This window comes from Spea bombifrons, chromosome 1 (assembly GCF_027358695.1).
Source record: "Spea bombifrons isolate aSpeBom1 chromosome 1, aSpeBom1.2.pri, whole genome shotgun sequence".
In the NCBI taxonomy this organism is placed as follows: domain Eukaryota; kingdom Metazoa; phylum Chordata; class Amphibia; order Anura; family Pelobatidae; genus Spea; species Spea bombifrons.
This window is the reverse complement of record NC_071087.1, coordinates 100,043,498-100,064,729: the sequence shown is the minus strand read 5'-3', so window position 1 is coordinate 100,064,729 and position 21,232 is coordinate 100,043,498. Positions and strand designations below refer to the sequence as shown.

At 40.7% G+C, this 21,232-nt stretch overlaps 1 protein-coding gene across 4 annotated transcripts in view; it reads left to right on the top strand.

Moving 5' to 3' along the window:
• The first annotated feature begins 1,651 nt into the window (after positions 1 to 1,651).
• Positions 1,652 to 21,232, top strand: part of DOCK8 (dedicator of cytokinesis 8) — a 63,222-nt gene continuing 43,641 nt past the window's right edge. For all 4 annotated transcript variants that reach the window (XM_053466414.1, XM_053466404.1, XM_053466396.1 and 1 more), the window contains exons 1-3: positions 1,652 to 1,911; positions 12,423 to 12,522; positions 19,570 to 19,745. In XM_053466414.1, coding sequence (XP_053322389.1) covers positions 1,859 to 1,911; positions 12,423 to 12,522; positions 19,570 to 19,745 — 329 coding nt within the window. In that variant the 5' untranslated portion in view covers positions 1,652 to 1,858. The remainder of the gene's footprint in view (positions 1,912 to 12,422; positions 12,523 to 19,569; positions 19,746 to 21,232) is intronic.

Here is a 21,232-nt window from a genome sequence, read left to right as displayed (position 1 = left end):
TGTATACAGGCAGTCTAGTATTGCCGCCTGCTTCCCTGGCAATAAGTGTTGAAAAACAGTAATACTTGTGTTGGAGTGATGCACTGAAAACAAATATACACTAGTGCTCCCTAGGTAAAGCATAGACTGTTTAGTACATACGTAGAATGCATAAAAACAATGAAATTGGCCTTCCCATGAAAGGGAAGTGTGTGCCCTGCCCCCCCGGCACTCAAAGAGTTAAATGATTTGTTTATTGGTTTGCTTATAGACATCTTAGGCTCTGGTCCCTTCATGTTTGTTTTAAGGTGTGTACATATATTGTTGTTGTTTTTTTTAGAAACGGTGTGGTTGTGTGTGTGTATATATATATATATATGTATGTGTGTCTGTATATATATATGTGCATGTGTATATATTTGCATATGTCTATATAGATATGCATGTGTGTGTGTATATATATATATATATATATATATGTGCGAGCGTGTGTATCTGTACTTACACATATACACACACGCACACATATATATATAAATACAGACACACGTACACATATATACCGTATTGGCTCGAATATAGGCCGCACTTTTTTCCCCCACTTTAAGTCTTTAAAGTGGGGGTGCGGCCTATATTCGGGGTCTAGCGCCCGACGCCCGGGCAGGCAGCGGGGTTAGGATACAGATCCCCCGCAGCAGTGCAGGGGACCTGCAGCCTACTCCCCGATACGCTCAGACAGCCTCCCCTGCCAGCACTTCACACGGGGGGGGGGTGCCGGCACGGGAGGTTGTCTAAGTGCATCGTGCGGACCGCCCCCCCCCCCCGGACTTACCAGAGCAGACTCCCGGGTGTCTTGCGGGGCCGGCGGGGGACGTCTACGCAATACGCGTATACAACTTCCGGTGCCGGGGGGGGGCCAGAGGAGGACAGTGGCAGCGTATCTCGGGGAGGGAGGACAGTGGCAGCATATCTCGGGGGGGGGGGGGGACAGAGTGGCAGCATGTTTTTTTTGGTGCTTTTTTAAAGAAAAAAACTTTTTCTTTAAAAAGCACCAAACTTTTAGGGTGCGGCCGATATATGGGGGTGGCCTATATCCGAGCCAATACGGTATATAAAGACACACATATAAATATATATATTTATATATAAATATATATGTATACACACGCGCACATATACATATATACACATACACACACATATATAGATATATACACTCACACATATATATATGTATATATATATATATATATATATATATATATATACATACATCAGAAGAGGAAGTAAGTATAAACTTGCAGAAAAAGGAGAAGTATGATAAATCTCCACAGAAAACGGACGTCCTTTACTTACAAACCAACTCCCGCTGTGTTATGAAAGAGTTAAGCTGGGTGTACTTTAGCATGGTAAATGTGGCGGTAACAGCAGGATAGACTTTAACGAACTGTTTTTTTCTGGCATGAGGGGATTTTGAAGCTATTTATCCGCGGTCGCTGGGGTCACGTTTCCACAGGATTAGGCTTCATTTAACAAGACTGCGTTGAAAGTGAGTTGAGGTTTGTGGCAGGACTTTTTTCGGGTAACGTGTGAGTCCTGACAGCAGCGCCTCAGCCTCACTAGCAATACAGGACCTGCTGCTGATTGTATGGAAGCGCAGCGCCGAGGACGAGGTCGGGTTTCCTATTCCTAAAGCCTGAGGGGAGAAATATAAGATAAGCAGAAGACATTGTGAAACGTGCCCTCCTCCTCCCCCAGCACTGATGTGCGGTATACAGAGTCACGGAGCGGGAACACGGAAGTGTCCGCTGTCTTAGTGCACAAGTGACAGCTCGGTGACAGCCCGTGGCATGAAGCGGTGCTGTATGCGCCTCAGAGCATGGCTTCCCTGTCCAGCGCGGAAAGGCGGGCATTCGCCCTGAAACTCAACAGGTAAGGTGCTCGGGGCTCACCGGGGAACGGGGCTCACCGGAATACAATCCGGTCACCCGGTAACGGGGCTCACCAGAATACAATTCGGTCTCCCGGGAACGGGGCTCACAGGAATACAATCCGGTCACCCGGGAACGGGGCTCACAGGGATACAATCCGGTCGCCCGGGAACGGGGCTCACAGGGATACACAGGAGCATGTGTGTGGAAAGTAAACACACAAACAGAATTAGGCAGCAGATAGGAAGTCTGCCCAGCTGTAGAAACCTCAAACCTTATTCAGCCCTTAGTCCTGTTTTTTTTACCAGCACCATGACTAAATTAATCTCTAACACTTCTGCTGGCAGGATGTGCCGCATATCCACCACCCCTCTGCCTACATTACATCTAAGCCACAGACCCTCTAGTTGTAGATTACAACCTCTTGTCTTAACATGTCTCCTCTTACCAAAACACTCGGCTCTTGTACTGATTGTGTATATACTGTGTATGTGTGTGTATATATATATATATATATATAATGCACACCTAGAGCGTTTATAGATTTAACCCATATCACGCCAGAGGGATATTTAGTTCCCAAACCTATAGAACCTTTTCCAAACATTGTTTACATTCACCTAATGTATTGGTTTGTCTTAGTCTGTCAATTTTTGTCTTGTCATACCCCTTGAATATATGCATTGTATTAAGCGCTGCGTAGATTGTTGGTGCTATATAAATAAAAGATAATAATAACGTGTGGAGTGTAGTAGGCTCTGCAGAGAGGAATCTCTCAGTGGATTAGGCTCTAATAGTTTAGGAATTTGCCACACAAATGATTTTTGTTCAGGTTGCAGGTGTCAAACTGCACTCTGCTAACTAATAAACAATAATCAAAGAATCCATCATTGGTATGTTGGTGGGGAAACGAGTGAAATGTGCTGGGTGCCATCCTTGCTGCACGTGTCCGGGACTTGCCCGTCCATAAAACCAAAACAGCCGGCTGCCTCAGGCATCAGAAACGCGTACGGAATCAAAAGGATTTTAATACGCGAGTTAGGCCTTCGAAGACCGCTGCCCTGGTCCTAGGCGCGGACAACTGCAAGCAGCGCTATCCAAGAAATATCACGGTTATGGTTAAAGAATATATGCCAAGCCTAGAGGTTTGCCAACGACTACCGTTCATTTTTAACCCCTTCGCGACAAAGCCTATACAGGCTCACAATGCATTGTCATTAGGGGGTTTAAGGACAACCTGTTGTGCTTAAGGGGTTAAACAGATCTGCCGATGCCGATCTGGCATCCCAGCATTAAACCGGAGATAATAAGGGTTGCCGACTGTACGTAATGAGCGAGCCATAATTCACAAGGTCTCTTTGTTCGATTCTCAGCGCTAAACTTCTCTGCATGACCGCCTGGGGCTTAATTGATTGCATAGGGCTTTGGTTTCTTAACAGTTCAGAAATTAAAAAAAGGAATAGCTCCGAGCAAATCGTTCTGAATTCCTATTTTTTTCTGAACTGGGTTGACACCTTTTCCGGAAAATAATCTACCAGCCGAGTCGTGGACTCCAAATAATAATTAAACAAAACAAACTAAAACTGCTCTTATAGTTAGTTACCCGTTACAAATATTAGTATTAAACATTTTTTACAATCCACCTGGACAGTATGCAAATTGCCTATTTAACCCCTTATAGGTGGTACATATCATATTTAATCATATAAGTGTGTAAACCGCTACACAGTATGCATTATTGATTAGCCATTAGTCATATATTTGGTGATAAGGTAGGCAGAATTGGTAAACAGCCTCACTATAGCTCTCATTACTGCCCTGGGACAAGAATCTATCGTAAGCCCACCTAAAACAATCCATGATGTATGATAGAACAGGACCAGCAGATTCTACTTAATAACCTTCTATTTCGAGGGGGTTACATGTGCGGTCATCCAATCACCATTACACCATCACCCAGTCTCAGTGATTCACACCAATGCACGTTTATGCAAATAACCCGGGAAACCACGCAGAACGCTTTGAATTTAAAGAAAATGTGCATTCCTGAACGGGCAGACTTCTTTATAATCTATTGTGTCATTTGCAGTTATTAAGCTATTGAAGAATGTATATTATAGACGCGCTCCAAACCAGATCTTCCTACAGTCTTGGGGTTAAATACGTACTATGGTGAAATTTACACTTTCACATGATCATTGAAGTCTCAGCGTAACAGACAGGAGCCGCAGATGACCGACCTTATTTACATTGTCGCAATGTAAATGGATGAAGTAATATGATGCGCAGAGGAAATGGGTTGCAAAAGCTGGTGCTGCTTCCTTTGTACACAGGGTACAAACTTCCGCATTGGTTCTATTGCAAAATTTGGTCTGTGTGTGCATGATGTTTATCTGGTGGGGTCAGAGGAATAATTCCTCCGAACGTTAGATGTTCAGACTTGGAATGATTGTCTCCAGGAGACCTTACCAAATCCGCTGATTCACTAAAAATAGTTTTGTACATGGTCTTGTAAAATGATCTTACAATAACACTTTACCTACCAGATAAACGAATATTTTTTTTCATAAATAAACAAAACTGAGTAATAGTCAGTAAAGCTCTTGCTCTGATCCAGTGATTGGATTCAGACAGCACTGCGGTGGAGAGTTCTTCTTCACTCCTCACTACTTATTAGTTGCTTAATGTAATGTAAATGCTGCTGTAACAAAAAAAGACCTTATCTCAGGCAAAGTGTGCTGATATATATACCGTATTTGGCAGCGAGTGAACATTTCATCCTCAAAGTTGATGTGTTAGAAGCAGGAAAAATGGGCATCTGAGTGACTTTGACAAGGGCCAAATTGTGATGGCTAGTCGACTGGGTCAGATCCTCTCCAAAACTGCAGCTCTTGTGGGGTGTTCCCGGACCGCAGTGGTCCAAGGAAGGAAAAGCGGTGAACCGGCGACAGGGTCATAAGCAGCCAAGGCTCAGTGATGCACGCAGGGGGCAAAGGCCGGACTGTGCTGTTAATTCCAACGGACGAGCTGCTGTAGCTCAAATTGCTGAAAAAGTTACCGCTGGTTATGATAGAAAGGTGTCGGAACACACCGTGCATTCCAGTTTTTTGTGTAGCCGCAGACCAGTCAGGGTGCCTATGCTGACCCTGTCTGCATGGAATCTACCTTTGAATATGTTTGCAGCGTGTCTTCTAGGTAATTGTTTGATCGCACTTGGTGCATGCATGCATGGTGTATTGCCTCCTCATATGAAGATTCTGCTTGATCGTCTTTTATTTCCACATATTGTGAATTCGAGGAGGGCTTCGGGCACCCTGGGGATGTGAGAATGCCAGGGCATTAGAAGCACATGAGCACCGAAGAGCTCAAAATGATTGACTGCTTTCAAATGCCTAGTAGTGCTATAGTTAAAATGCCGCTGCAAATAAATATAAAACCAGTATACCTCCTCCTTTCTGCATCCTAATATGAGACATCGCAGTTTGATGCTTCCAGAGGTGGAGGCAAACACTGAGCTCTTAGAAGGATACAATTCAATATTACAAGCAGGCATTATAAGTCAATAAAACTTTTATGTATCACCGATCTTCTAAATATCGGGCCAATGACAATAGATCACTTTTGACTTGTCAGTCTGTCTGAAAAGGCAGAGAACGCGGTGAGCACATGATCAGCACAAGCAACTTACCAGCGTTGGGTACTTTTCAGTATTCGTTGTCTCCTCTGTCCTGACGGGCGGTATTCCTGCTGGACATGCGCATCCGTACTGACATAAAGCTATATGTTTCCTGCTTGGTTGGTGGTTTCCACTGTTATGTGCAGCTCAGGGCTTGAGCCAGATAAGAAATTCAAAAGTTCATCCAAATTGCTGTCCTCCTTGTTTGACCCTAAAATGTTTTCTTGACATGTGTATAGTATCACAACTCACTGCGTGTGCTATCCAAGTGGCAAGCTTTTGTACATTCCTCATCTTAAATGTTATAATAATTGTACATTGTGCACATGATTTTCCAAACTTTGGCCAGGGCTTATTATTTTAAGTACCATTGAATTATTAAATCAAAATGTGGTTTTCTACATACTGTTGCATGGCATAAATTAAAGCTTTCAGATCAACTTCTCCTGGCCATACAAGCCTAATTTTGATATAGAGTTGCATAAAACAAAGTAAGTACACCCTCTATGGTTTTATATATTAGGACAACAATCATGTGTTCCTTAGCAGGCCTTAAAATTAGATAAATACGACCTCGGATGAACACATGACACATTAAACCATAGAATTCAAAGAAAGTGTACTTTCTCTTTCACACGACTATTTTAGAGACAAGACTTTTGGTTGATTTAATATATATGGATTTGTATTGCATTTTTGTCATAACTTCAAATGATATGTAGTGTATATAATAAATACGATAATATGTTATAAGGCTTTCAAAGCACAAGGTATGCCCAGCAGCTATGTTTGCTTGGCCGATGTCTGACTTACCGCTTGTTTGGACAGGACTTCTCCTGATATGTATGAGCAGCTGAGTTAAAGTAATAACTAACGAAATTTACATGCATGTTCCTTTAACCCAGTTTGGAGCAAACTGCATGGGGGTAAATATTCAACAGCTATAACGTGTGTTCACACACCCTGCACTAAATGCTGTATGTGTTTTTGTCTTTTCCTGGAAGTTTTTATATATATATATACAGTACCCTTCAAATGTTTGGGGTCACCAAGCTGATTTCATGGAAAACAAGAAGATTTCTAGCAGTGCTAACATAATTGCAAAATGGTTTTCTAATAATTAATTATCCTATTCATCTTGGATTAGTAACACAACACGCCATTGGAACACGGGAGTGATGGTTGCTGTTAAAGGACCTCTACATCTAGGAAGATATTTAATTAAACATCGACCGTTTCCAGCTACAATAGTCATTTACAATATTAACAACATCTACACTGTATTTCTGATACATTTTAAATATTCTGCGCAATATTCTGGTTGATTTACAGTATGTAATTGTTTGCATCTAGTGACCTGTAATAGCTTTCCAACCGGTTCTTGTAATTGGGTGTGTTTTCATTCATTTGGTTAAATGGTTCATCATTTGAAGTATTCCTATGACTAAGTGTTTTATTCATGAAAGACACTAGGCGGTTTCATCTGTTGCTACTATTATTATATGTTATAGGACCTTAACGTTTACTATTGGCTTTAGTGTGGTGTGTGAACGTTTTGGTGAATGCCACAGCTTCCTGGATGAGAGATGTAGGGTGTTATAATGGAAAAGTGTATCTTTTGATTATTTTTCTATCACTATTTGTGATCCAATAAAAAGCTTAACGTTTTATTACAGGAACACTTCTTTGTGGGCACTTTTGGATATGTAGTGAATGGAAAGCCTGGAGTGTGGAAAAATGATTCAAACATATGTTGTCTGTGCTTCACCCTGCATTAGTAATCCTTTCCTAGAACTTATTGACGGCTGCATTGGTTTATATGACTAGTTCAACCGAATAACGTTACCGTGTTCTATAATTATGTTATTATAATTTTCCTTAGTGGAAGTAACGTGGCAGGTCCCTCCAGTCCTCGTGGTTTACAAGAGCGCTAATATGTTATATGGTCACTCACAATGTTATTTTAATGAATTTTAAAAGTCAATAGCTGTGTGCCGTGGGCAAGTGAGTTTAGTGTAGGTTCTTGGCAATTCTCTGACAGCATCATTTTGCAAATGCAAATTGACAAGTCCAGTTTTGTCATACAGTACCCTTATGTAAACACAGCACCAAAACTGTTGATAATATGTGACTTTCCAAACGAGTGTGTGTGTGTCTGTGGAAATCAGGTCCTTAGTCTTTATCTTCTGTGGGCTGTGCAACCCCCTTCCTTCCCTCCCATACCAATGCCTAACAAGGGCCAAATCTTCTAGGGTCTATCCAAAGAGGAGACCCGCTAAAGTCTTCAAGGATTTCCACCAAAACAAAGTCTTCGAGGATCAGGCTCCACTGTGACGTTTTCAGTGTAAAACCAGATTAATGATTCAAAAATCAAAATCTGCACGTGCTCAACAAACTAAAACTAGTGTATGTGAACAGGGTGACTTTTTTGCCATTGTTGGCTCTAGCCTATGGCTGGTAAGTTCAAAATGTACCTCTCCACCACCAGCTATAGGATGGGGCAATTTAAGTTGGAGAGGGAAAAAAAGGACCCTTCGTTTTATGCATTACAGTGAATACAGTGTGCTTGCCAGCCCGTGCACAGTAAAATAGACAAAAATGTGCCTCCGCACACCACTCACGTGCCAGGTGACCAAACCGGGGACACTATAAAACCTTTGGGCTCCGTGGTGCAGACACGACCTTTAGACCAGAGGGCCAAGCTTTCCCTCTCTCACAGGTACTCACTTGATCCTGGCCAGAAGGCAGAGAAGCGTTTAAAGGAGTAGATAGAGTAGGTTCAGGGCAGAGCTCGGCTTTGGAAGTTGGATCAACATAGAAAAAAAAACTAAACCACATAGGCTGAAAAAATGCAGCTTGGTAGTGATGTGTACAAATGAATAATACCCCTGTACTTAATTGTTAACAAGTGATAATTTGGATTTGGTGGAAATTACTGAGACATGTTATAATGTACTAAATGATTGGGAGATCGCCATATCAGGGTGCATCTTACGCAGAAAGAATAGAGATAGCAGAAAAGGAGAAGGGGTTGCCCTTTTGTGTAAGAAATAGCTTCAAATGTTAATCTAATGCAAAGTAATAAGGTACTTGAATACATTAATAAGATGTCAATGAAAGATGAGGTTATCGTTATGGGACACTTTATTCTCTGTGATGTAGATTGGAAAAAACATACAGCTGGCTCAGTCAAAAGTAGAGACTTCCTAAAGTCCTTTAGAAGAGCCTACAAGGAAGGAGGCTGTGCTGGATTTGGTATTTACAAATGGAAAGTTGATTTTGCTTGTCACTGTAGGAGTGTGTTTGGTCTCTGGTGATAATCAATCAGTGTGGTTAAATATAAGAAGAGAGGTAAGGTTTTTCATTTCAGAATGGCAGATGTTTCTAAAATGGAGAGATTTGGACGCCAGTCTCTGATGGTCTGGACATCTTTAGATAGAGTCCAGGAGATATGGAGCTATTTTATAGATGCTCTACTAAAGGCAGCAGAACAGTGCATTATACTTGTTAGTAAGACTAAAAGAAAAAGGAAACCACTGTGGTACTCTGCAGATGTGGCAAATATATTTAAGGAAAAGAGGCGAGCCTTTAGAAACTATAAACAGACTCAACATGAGGAAGATGGCAACAAATATAAAGCTAAGCTTAGGGAGGCAAACCACATTATTATATGCGCCAAATCACACACTAAGAAGAAGATTGTCAGTTTAACAATAGAGGGTGATTAAACTTTTTTTTAGATGTAAGTGAGAGGAGAAAACATAATCCAGGAATAATTACACTAAAGACAAATTAAGGGAATTGTATGACTGAGGATAAAGATCTATTGACTGCTTAAATAAGTACTTATGTTCTTCCAGTGGAAGGTGAAGGTGAGGGACCCCAGTTAGCAAAGAGAAAGAGGGCGATATGTAAAACAGGAATGTTTACACTGGAAGAAGTTCTACTTGAACTCTCCAAAGTAAAAAATAAACTGACAAATCCGTGGGACCAGATCAGATACGCTCGTGTTACTAAAAGAGCATTTGAAGTGTCCTCGCAAAACCGTTGGAAGACCTATTTAACCAGTCACTAATGACAGGAGTCGTTCCAGAAAACTGGAAACTGGCAATTGTAGTAACACTTAACAAAAAAGGTAGTAGGGAAGACTCGGCCAACTACAGACCAGGAAGATTTACATCAGTAGTTGGCAAATTAATGGGAACCATGCTTAAAGATAGGATTGTTAATTATCTTGAAGTAAATGGTTTGCATCATCAGAAACAGCACAGGTTTACTATAGAAGACTCATACATAAATTGCAGTGTTTGGGCTTGGATGTCTGGCTCAGTGTATAGCGATGGTAATTGCGCTGTACCACCATCAATGTCTGTCACAGTATATAGTGATAGGAGTTATGCTGTACCATATCTGTTCAGTAAATGTTATTTATTTTCTTTTATTTATAAGTTAGTTTATTAGTTTTTTCCAGTTGACATACAGTTTACAAATTTATGAAATAAAGCTTCTCACCAACATGATTTTTTTGTGTGGGGGGGATGCCACATACATGATCTGCCCCCAGGTTCCAAATACTCTATGTACGCCTAACCTGGCAACTTCGCCAAAATGGTGGCGGTGATATCCCCTCCGATCCTCCAATTGGGGAAGAGGAGAACTGAAGGCAGTATGGCGGCGCTTACAGTGATGTTATCTCCCCAATCCTCCTTTATATATTCAAAAACAATACAAAGTTCATGCCAATAAACAAAGCAATGTTATAGTATGATGACAGCATATCACACTTTAAAACTAGTGCAAATACAATGTAGTTTCATATTACAGGATCACACGCAGAAGAGAGAATTGCCCTGCCAGGAAAAAAAGGGAGATAAAACATTTTTTAGATATATAAATGAGAAAAGGAAAGTAAAACAAGGATTAGTTAGATTAAAATCAATCGGAATGTATGTAGAAGAGGATAAAGGTCTAGCTGACTGCCTTAATTAATATTTCTGTTCAGTTTTTACAAATGAAAATGAGGGAATGGGACCTCGGTTAGGAAAAAAAGACATTTGAAATATGTGAGTTTATCGAGGCTGAGGTTCTACTTCAGTTGTCTAAGGTAAAGACAAATAAGTCGATGGGGCCTGATGGGATACACCCCAATTTATTAAAAGAGCTTGGTGAGACCGCACTTGGAGTACAGTACTGGAGACCAGATCTCCAGAAGGATATAGACAAAGAAGAGCTAATAAACTTGTTCGTGGATAAAACGTACCATGACAGTTTAAAAGATCTTAACCTATATAGCCTGGAAGAAAGACGTGATAGAAACATGTGATAGAAACATTTAAATACTTAAAGGGAATCGACACGATAAAGGAAGAGTTTATTTTAAAAGGAGAAATACTACCACAAAAAGAGGACATAGTCTTAAGAGAGGGGCAAAGGTTTAATGGTAACATCAGGAAACATTACTTTATACAAAGGGTAGTGGATGCATGCAATAGCCTTCCAGCAGAAGTGGTAGATGTTAATACAGTGAACATTTAAGCATGCATGGGATAGGCTAAGGCTAAACTAGATATAGGATAAGGCAACTAAATAAAGTATTCAGAGGTTGGGCAGACTGGACTAGATGGGCTGAATGGTTCTTATCTGCTGTCACTTTCTATGTTTCTATGTACAGTGTATAGCTTCCTAATTTAAAAAGACTCTGTAAAACCGAAGTGTCACATGTTTGGCAAATTTCCATTAAGTAAAGAAAATGGCAGTGAAAAAGCTGCGACATAAGAGGAAGTCAGGAAATGTGGCTTGCCACTGAAATGCTGGAGCTAGCAGTGTGTGCGTTTCCCTGTAAACCCAATCACTATAATAGAAAGTGTTAGTAGAAGTAAGAGTAAGTCTGTGATGGACAGCCCAATCCTTTATATTATTTGGCTTGTCTTTATCGTCACAATACCCAGCATGGCGTATATAAAGGAGTGACAGAACACCGCCTGCCACCTGAACACTGCCCGGGGCAATTAACATTCCCATGGAACGTACTAGTTATTTGTGACCCAGCGGTCACTCTGAGGTGCCACTGACATGCTCATAAACATTCTTTACTAGTTACATAGGAATGCAGTGAATGTTACGGATGCCAAGATGTGTAAAAGTATTAGCAGAATTTTTGTCTAAAAAGCCACTACACAATTGTTTTTTAGCGCTGCACAATGTGAGGCTGAAACTAGTAGAAGGGATATATCTTATTTTCTGTGAGGTGGGTGATAACTGGTCACTGGGGAAAAAGTTTAGCCCATATATTGACCATTAAATAGTAATCAGAAAGTCTGTCATGATTATTCAGACAACCATATTCTTAACTGATAGGTACAGCCAAGATCCCTGGGCACAAAGACCATAGATGTGTCCTTTCATTAACATTAACACATGAGAAATTAAAATAATGGAGGAAGGTGCTTGGCAAGGAGTGACTGAGGATACAGTTATGCTCATTCTACTTTGTCTCATGCGGGATCCCTAAAAACAAATGAGAAACCATGCTGGGGTACCATTGTAACCCGCATACCGCACTGACACAGCGGCACTGATACTCTCTCCAGTATGTCATCTATGAAACTTAACGACATCATTATGTGAAATCATTAGTCTGTAATCATGACACTGTGGTCTCAAGGTACAGGCTTCTCCTGGCAAGTGGCTTTTGGGGATCAGTGTGTGGTATTTTAAGGAAAAATACATGTGCATCATATAATTAAATGCATGTTTTAAAAAAAATACACTACACCCAATTAAATTACTGATAAATGACACTAATTAGCAATGTTTCTTTTCTTTGTTTACACAAGGCATTCTTCAGCAGAAATCCGGAAGCATGTCTCTCTTTACCACAGCACAGAGACTTTACCCCTACGCAACCTCAACACCACCCCATCCTCCTTGCAGCTAGTAAGTTACTTCATGTGATTGTTATTACACTGGATGTAACCTTTATGTTCAGACTATATCCATCATATCAACCTTGTAAAATATGTGTTCAAATGAAAAAATATTCAAAGAGTGGGTGGTGACATAGTTATGCTTATAATTTATCTTTCATTTGCTGTTCACTTCCATTATAAAGTAGAGGTTCTTGTAGTCATAATCTGCCCTTCTGTTTGGCACCCGATATAATAAATCCAAAGGCTAGACTTGTGTTACTATTTTGTTTTAGAAGATACTCACTCTATGCATCACACACACACACACATCTACCTTTGTAGGCTCAGGAGAAGGCTCTTCTCTTCTGGTCCAGCAGCTGGTGACAGGTCTGGTCTCCGGCCCCCTCGCAGTCCTGCGTTTTCGACAGGAAATTACATTGTATCCTGGCGCTCTCAGACTAGGTCAATGTGCTTGGACTGAAGGAAAGCCGATGAAGAGGGCTTTGCTGGCGGTTGTGCTCAACACTACCGATAGGCAGCATGAGAGGACTGCGAGGGAGCAGGAGACCAGACACAGGCAGCTACTGCAGTCAGGGTTTAAAGGTAAGTTTTCAGGACTCTTGAAATAAATTGTGCATATTATACCCAAGATTTAACATACGTTATGAAAGGGACGCTCTGTTGCACTTTAATGCATTTAAGAGCTGTGTGCTCCATTTAAATTTTCATGGTGTTGCTTTTACAAATGCATTGGGGGGTTCTGCAAACTACTCCCCTACCATGTCCTTCAGCTAAGACATACTTACCACCAGTCAGCTCCTGGCTCGGTGAATACCATGGACAGGGTCTATTCAAGCAGCCAATCAGTGGCAAGAAAGGTCAGAGGAGGGCAGCTGTCGCAATAGTGCTGCATCTTTTGTACTGTGCTAGGCGGGAGTGTCAGGGATATTAAACTGTTCCTTTTAAAAGATCTTAAGGTAAGTAAATTCATAACTGTATGTATATGATGCATTCATAAAGGGGAAACCTCTGTTCCTCTTGGATGTGACTGTTACACACACATTCTCTTTTAACCTTTTTTTTATCCTTTTTATATTTATATTTATTCGATATTTATGTCTTATATTCATTGAAGCTGTTAGAACAATATTTTTGAGAGAGACGATAGATGTCAGACTCAACGTCTTAGGTCAGGGGTGTGAAGCTCAATTCTTTGAGGGCCACATCAACGTTTTAGCATTAGGATTTTTCTAATTGGATTATTGAACAATAAAGTATCTCTGAGCATTATTTTGGAGGACTGTGTGTTTGTTATCCCTGTGGTTAACGAAGCTGTGAGACCCACAAAATCTTTCAAAGTAGGTCCCATTTTTGGAGCCTTCAGAATATTTGTTGGGTGTGAGTGTATCATAGTGATCTACAGCCTTAGTAGTGAGAATAATGGTATATAATTAGCAAAAAATACATCATTCGTCCTCTAAACACCTTACCTTCTGCGTATCAGAAGCCGTTAGTAACGCATAATGCTGTGGGTTCTGCATGCAGTAGGAGACGCGCTTTGAAATGAGGTTTCAGAAACTTCCTTTTTGTTAGCTTGCTATTTCATTCACTTCCTTAAACATATGGTCTGTGGCAAGGTGTTTGCTACCGTAAGCTGTTCAATTCAAAAAAAAAAAAAAAAAAAGCTACACTTTTTTTTCCTTTCTCTGTCAAACCATATTTGCTTTGGTAAGATCCGGTTTTATAATATTCAAATGCGTTTCCTGTAGCAGCCATTTTGAGGGTCTCTAGGTACGGCTTTTTAACCATCACGAGCTGCATTTCGGAGAGGTATGCAATTTTATTTTTATTATTTCTTCCTAATAATTTAAGATGATCAACTAAAGTCAGAACATGCATGTAGTTCTCTAAATATTATAGTGACTATGGCAAGTATCTGCGTGTCACAATGTACATGGCTGTTTTTAAAGCTAGTTACAGTATACTAAAAGGTTTCGCCATTGTATAAAATTCTTCATTCTACTCTTTGAAGGAAGTATGATACAAGAGGTCCTTTTGTCTTTTTTAATTGTTGCTCTGTATCAAGGATTGTTATTAGAAACAGTGCTTGTTATCTATAGTCACACAATAATATGCCCCAAGGTGTAGCTGATGGGTTACATACAAATTAAGGCATAAAAACCCCAAAATCAGATCCGATTTGGGCAAACACATTAGCCATGTTTCCTCTTTCCCTTTTCTGATCAGCTGCAGTATGTGGTACGTATAAACTCACAGAAGGGAATCAATTATACAATTATATCTTTCACATGCGGCGGCACTTAATATGTGCTAGTCAGCAACACACAAGATTTTCTTTTGGGGTCTTTGGTTTCCCACCAAGTACCAGTGCTCACAGCATCAATTGAAACAGTCAAAGTGTACAGCTGTAGCGGGGTCTGTGACAAGGCTCGGGGGAATTCATTTGCCCCGTGGGTCATTTATTGCACCAAAACTCTAGCTCCGTTTGCCCAGCACAGATTATCTCAAACAACTGTCCTTGGAACACTAGACGTTCCGGGTTGTCGGAAATTTTGTCTTTATACGTTTGCATATAAGATCTGTTAGTTTGTCACATTTTTAAGATTGTTATATGGCTCAGGAAAGAAGACTCATTTCTGAAATGGTCACAATAAACAAATTCTAAACGATTGTACACCTTATTATTCTATCTGATCCGTCTACAAACGCCATCCATGGGTGCGGCGAGATATATCACGATGAAGGAGTTGTGTCAGACATATTGAGCTACTTTGTATGACATTGTTGCTGTTATCTGTTGCCGGCACTTTGCTGTTGTAAACCACAGAAGCTGATAAATCTATTGTGTAATGAAGCGACTCAGATAAAAGTAGAGTATATGTATGTGTGTGTGTGTGTATATGTATGTATATATATATATATATGCACACACACACACACACGATGGACACCTTATATGTATGTTTAATGCATGAGCATTGCTCAACGTTACAGAGACACCCCATATGCACCTTAATGCATATGATAGCTGAGTGGTCCCCTTGTATGCCCTTCAGCTGTTCTGCCGTGTGATATTTACTTACTACCAGTGCTGGCTCGTCAAATAGTGGAGGGCTCTAATGATTGCAGTGGGTAGCTTGGCTTATTTTCTTGCTGGATTAATTAATGCATATTAAAGAAATTATAAAGCACTTTCATATGCATCCAGTATTTAGAGGGCTGCCTGGGATACTGGAATATCCCTTTTAAGTAATTGCGCTTTACTTAAATAATTGACTAAGGCATTCTTTAATTTATAAATCTTTGTTTGCAGTTTATACACCTATTATTGTAACTTTTAGGGCTACAAAGTAAAGCAGGGCGAGCCTATGTTTGCTTGATCCCAAACCCCTGGTTCAGCAGTAGAATTAGGAAGCAGAGGGTCTATGTGTTCTATACAGGTTTCTCAAGGGGTTATGTAGTAAGAGCAATTTTGGGGCAACATTCTAAGGGTGTTGCAATTACCATAGCAACCAGTGGAATGCACTAATGACTGCTCCACTTTGCACCAGCATTGGTCTTTACATATAACTCCCATTGTCCATTAATACCGGTATGCACAGACACCCTCCCCTCCAAGTAGGTTTTGAAGCACACTGCATTAACAACTTGCAAGAATGTACTTTTAATAGACAAAATGATGTTACACAGTTGAGTTCCTGTTAGCCTTGACTAGTTACTTTGTTAAAATTTTAATAGTCCTTGTAACATAGTAACATAGTTCATAAGGTTGAAAAAAGACCAAAGTCCATCAAGTTCAACCTATATACATATTGTGTCCCTACCGTGTTGATCCAGAGGAAGGCAAAAAACCCTTATGAAGCAGATGCCAATTGCCCCATACCAGGGGGAAAATTTCTTCCCGACTCCAAATATGGCAATCAGAATAAATCCCTGGATCAACGTTCTGTCCCTATTAATCTAATATCCATAACTTGTAATATTATTGCTTTCAAGAAACACATCCAGGCTCCTTTTAAACTCTTTTATTGAGTTTACCATTACCACTTCCTCTGGCAGAGAGTTCCATAGTCTCACCGCTCTTACTGTAAAGAACCCCCGTCTGTGCTGGTGTAGAAACCTTCTTTCCTCCAGCCGTAGAGGATGTCCCCTTGTTATAGAGACAGTCCTGGGTATAAATAGGTCCTGGGAGTGATCTCTGTACTGCCCCCTTATATATTTATACATAGTTATTAAGTCCCCCCCAAGCCGTCTTTTTTCCAAACTAAATAACCCTAATTCTGATAATCTTTCTGGGTACTGTAGTCCTTCCATTCCCTTTATTACTCTGGTTGCCCGTCTTTGAACCCTCTCCAGCTCCACTATATCTTTCTTGTACACTGGTGCCCAGTACTGTACACATTATTCCATGTGTGGTCTGACTAGTGACTTGTACAATGGTAGAATTATTTCCTTGTCGTGGGCATCCATGCCCCTTTTGATGCACCCCATGATTTTATTTGCCTTAGCAGCAGCTGCCCGACACTGGTCGCTACAGGTAAATTTACTGTTAACCAAGACTCCGAAGTCCTTTTCCATGTCAGTCGTCCCCAGTGTTTTCCCATTTAATACATATTCCCAGCCTGGATTTTTCTTCCCCATGTGCATAACCTTACATTTATCTGTGTTGAACCTCATCTGCCACATCCCAGCCCAAGCCTCCAACCTATGCAGATCCATTTGTAATCGTGCACTGTCCTCTATTGTGTTAACCACGTTACAGAGCTTAGTATCGTCTGCAAAGATTGATACTTTACTATACAATCCCTCTACAAGGTCATTAATAAATATATTAAAAAGAATAGGACCCAAAACTGACCCCTGTGGTACCCCACTAGTAACAGTCACCCACTCAGAGTATGTACCATTAATAACCACCCTCTGTTTCCTATCACTGAGCCAGTTACTTACCCACATACACACATTCTCCCCCAGCCCAAGCATTCTCATTTTATGTACCAGCCTTTTATGTGGCACCGTATCAAATGCTTTGGAAAAATCAAGATATATGACATCCAGCGATTCACCCCGATCCAGTCTTGAGCTCACCTCCTCATAAAAGCTGATCAGGTTAGTTTGACAGGACCGATCCCTTGTAAACCCATGCTGATATGGAGTCATACACTTATTTTCATTGAGATTCTCCAAAATAGCATCTCTTAGGAAAGACTCAAACAGTTTACATACAACAGAAGTTAAACTAACAGGCCTATAATTCCCCGGGTCACTTTTTGTCCCCTTTTTGAATATTGGCACAACATTTGCTATGCGCCAGTCCTGGGGAACAGACCCGGTCACTATAGAGTCCTTGAATATTAGAAATAGGGGTCTGTCTATTACATTACTTAACTCCCTTAGAACGCGGGGGTGAATGCCATCTGGACCTGGTGATTTGTCTATTTGTACTTCGGCTGTTTGTGGACTCATTGTGTGTAGTAAAATTTTTATTTTCTGTTGATATTAAGTCTAAATAAAAGTGTATTGTCTGCTTTTCGTGGAGTTTGTAAGTATCTTATTCAATATACGTTTCTGTGTTTGAATTTCTTTGGTTTTTGCTTGTTTGTCACATTTAAATGTTTCAGATCATCCATTTAATTTTAATAAAAGACAAAGTGAGTAACCTGCTTTTACATGATCATTCCCATTTATTGAAGGTAAAAAGTTATCAAAACCTGAATCTCCCAAGTGAAAAAGTAATTGTCCCCCTAAACCTAATAACCGGTTCTGTCACCCTTTGCGATAATTGCCCCATTGCCACATTGGGAAGTTTTTGAGCATGAACTGCCTTTCTAAGGTCATGCCATAACATCTCAGTAGGATTCAAGTGAGGACTTCAAAACCTTCATCTTATTTCCTTTGGGCCATTCATAGGTGGACTCGCTTGAGTTTCTCGGATCATTGTCCTGCTGCATATCCAAACTGCTCTTGAGTTCTTTAGGTCATAAACTGATGACTGGAGATTCTCCACCGTGTTTAACCATTGATATGAGGTTCTTATTGTGGAATGCTGTATTGGCTTTACCCTAGATGTAACAGGGCTCATTTCTTCCAAAAACGTTTGACTCATCAGTCCACAGAATATTATCCCAAACGTCTTGACCAAAAGACCACTTCTGGGAAGGTTCACAACCGTTCCAAGTTTTCTCCATTTGTCCCAGGGCCTTAGAAATTGCTGATAGATGCTACTTTGTTTCTCATTTGTTCTTGAATTTCTTTAGGTTGTGGCATCATGTACTACTGTTTTGAGACCTTTTAGCCTTCTTGTTCTATTTAATTGACATTTAGATTCTACAGGGCTCACAGTAATCACATATGTCTAGTGAACTTTAACTCAATAATCAATTAATATTGGTGAATTGGTTGATTTTAGTAGCTAAGGAATTCCTTTTTCACATAGGACCAAGTAGAGTTGGTTAGCTTTTTCCTTCTATACATGAAATCATTTTAACTTTTATTTACTCAGGTTGCCTGTCTAATATTAAAATCAGTTTAATAATGGCCTGAAACATTTAAGTGTGACAAATATGCAAAAATAAGAAAAAATTGAAGGTACAAATACTTTTTAACAGCACTGTGAAGCCTTTTAAAAGATAAAGTTACCCCCAGCATTATAATTTCAAGTTACAGTAAGCAATACATTTTTGAGGATGTGTGAAATTTACAGCAGGTTCACTTCTTATATCCTATTCTCTGTTAAGTTTAAAGAATTGCAAATTAGATGCCCTAGATTGTCTTAACTTGGCTGCACTTTCTGAAAGATACTTTTTTCTAATACGCAAATTCCATTGTTTGTAAATTTTAATAGAAACTACATTTAAAAATAGCCCAAGTTCTCTGAACGATGCCAAACTTTTTTCTTTTAATGCTGGGAGAAAGGGAACAGTACATGTGTACTCAGGATGATGAGTTGTGTTAAAGGGTTTTTTATGCTCAAGTGTTTTAGAGAGCGAGAACCAAACTAGCAAGGTTTTAAAAACTGTTTCACTTGCCTAACACCTGTTTCTTTGATCCACAGCCTCCATTTTATGACATTGTCGATCCAATAGATTTTGAAAATTACCTAATGACGCACGCCATTAACTATGATTATGAACTGCTTCAAGACTTTGGTGACTTCCCTGATGATGATTTGGAACTCACATATAAAGGCAAAGAATGCCGGACTCTGCAGCCTTCCCTGCCAGAAGATGGGTAATTTACTATTAGTATTTACTATTCTATGTCTCTATTTCTCTTTCATCTAGATGGGAACAAAGGTGTGAAAACACATGATTTGGAATTATTTGGTACAACAAATACTTTTTTTAATACCTTCTGTATCCTCAAAAATGTTTTCAGTGGTGGGGGAGAGAGCAAAACTAAAAAAAAAGTATTTCCCTACTTTTACTGTTTCATCCCATTTTTTTTTCTTTTCAGTTTTACTCTCTCCCACACTATCATTCATGTTCTCTCAGACACTCTTTCTAAATGTCTCCCTACCTTCTCTGCCAATCGCTTCCGTGTCCCTGTCTCGATGCTGCGCAGCACCTTTAAATGGTGAAGATGTGGAAGTTCATTGGGAGGCCAGAATAATGAAGACAGAGAGGAGCAGAAACACTTCTTTCTCCATGAATTTATCTGCATTATTCTGCCCTCTCTGTTCACCTCTGCAAAAGGACCCTCAGGGGGAGGGAATGCCCAGAGACTCAACCCTCTTGCTGAAGTTCACTGAGAGGCCATGTCCATGTATAAGGGAGGGAGACATTCAGAGAGAGTGAATGAGAGTGTAAAAGAACGTGAGTGAGTGAGTGAGTGAGTGAGTGAGTGAGTGAGTGAGTGAGAGTGTGAGCAAGTGTAAAAGAACATGAGAATTAATGAGGTTGAGTGATAATTCATTTTGTTTCTGAATGTAAAATGCCCTCCAATTTTCTCTTGAGGCGGAAGGGCATGAAACTAAATTTCATTTCATTCATTTGTTGTCCAAAAACTAAATGAAACGTGTTTTCGGGCTATTTGCTCTACTCTAATAAGTTAACTTTCTTTGTAACATATCAAATGTAAGTCCATAGTGCCAAGCCAAAATGGTATTCACAGTAGGCATGAAAGATGGACCTCTAGTTAAAAGATTTGTATGTGCTGTTCTGCCTACTCTAATGACTTAACACATCCAGAGCCGGCCTTAGGCGTTGTGGCGCCCTGTGCGGACTACTCCTCTGGCGCCCCTTCAAACTACCCCCCCTCTGCCCCTTCAAACTACCCCTCCTCTGCCCCTTCAAACTACCCCTCCTCTGCCCCTTCAAGATACACCCCCCGTCTGCCCCTTCAAACTACCCCCCCTCTGCCCCTTCAAACTACCCCTCCTCTGCCCCTTCAAGCTACACCCCCCCTCTGCCCCTTCAAACTACCCCCCCCTCAAACTACCCCTCCCCTCTGCCCCTTCAAACTACCCCCCCCTCTGCCCCCCACTTACCTTGTTGCCGGAGTCCTGCGGTGAGAGCGGGAGGCATCCGTCTTCTTGCTCTGCCGCGGTGCGGGCATTTCTTGTTGAGCGCCGGAATAGTCGGGTGCTCAACATGAGATGCCGGCACCGCGACTGAGTCACGGAGAGTGAGGGGCGCCGAGCGGTTGCTGAGAACTTCACGTTGCTCGGCGTCCCTGCCCGTGACTTAGATTAAAGCATCGTTTTTTTATTGTTTTTT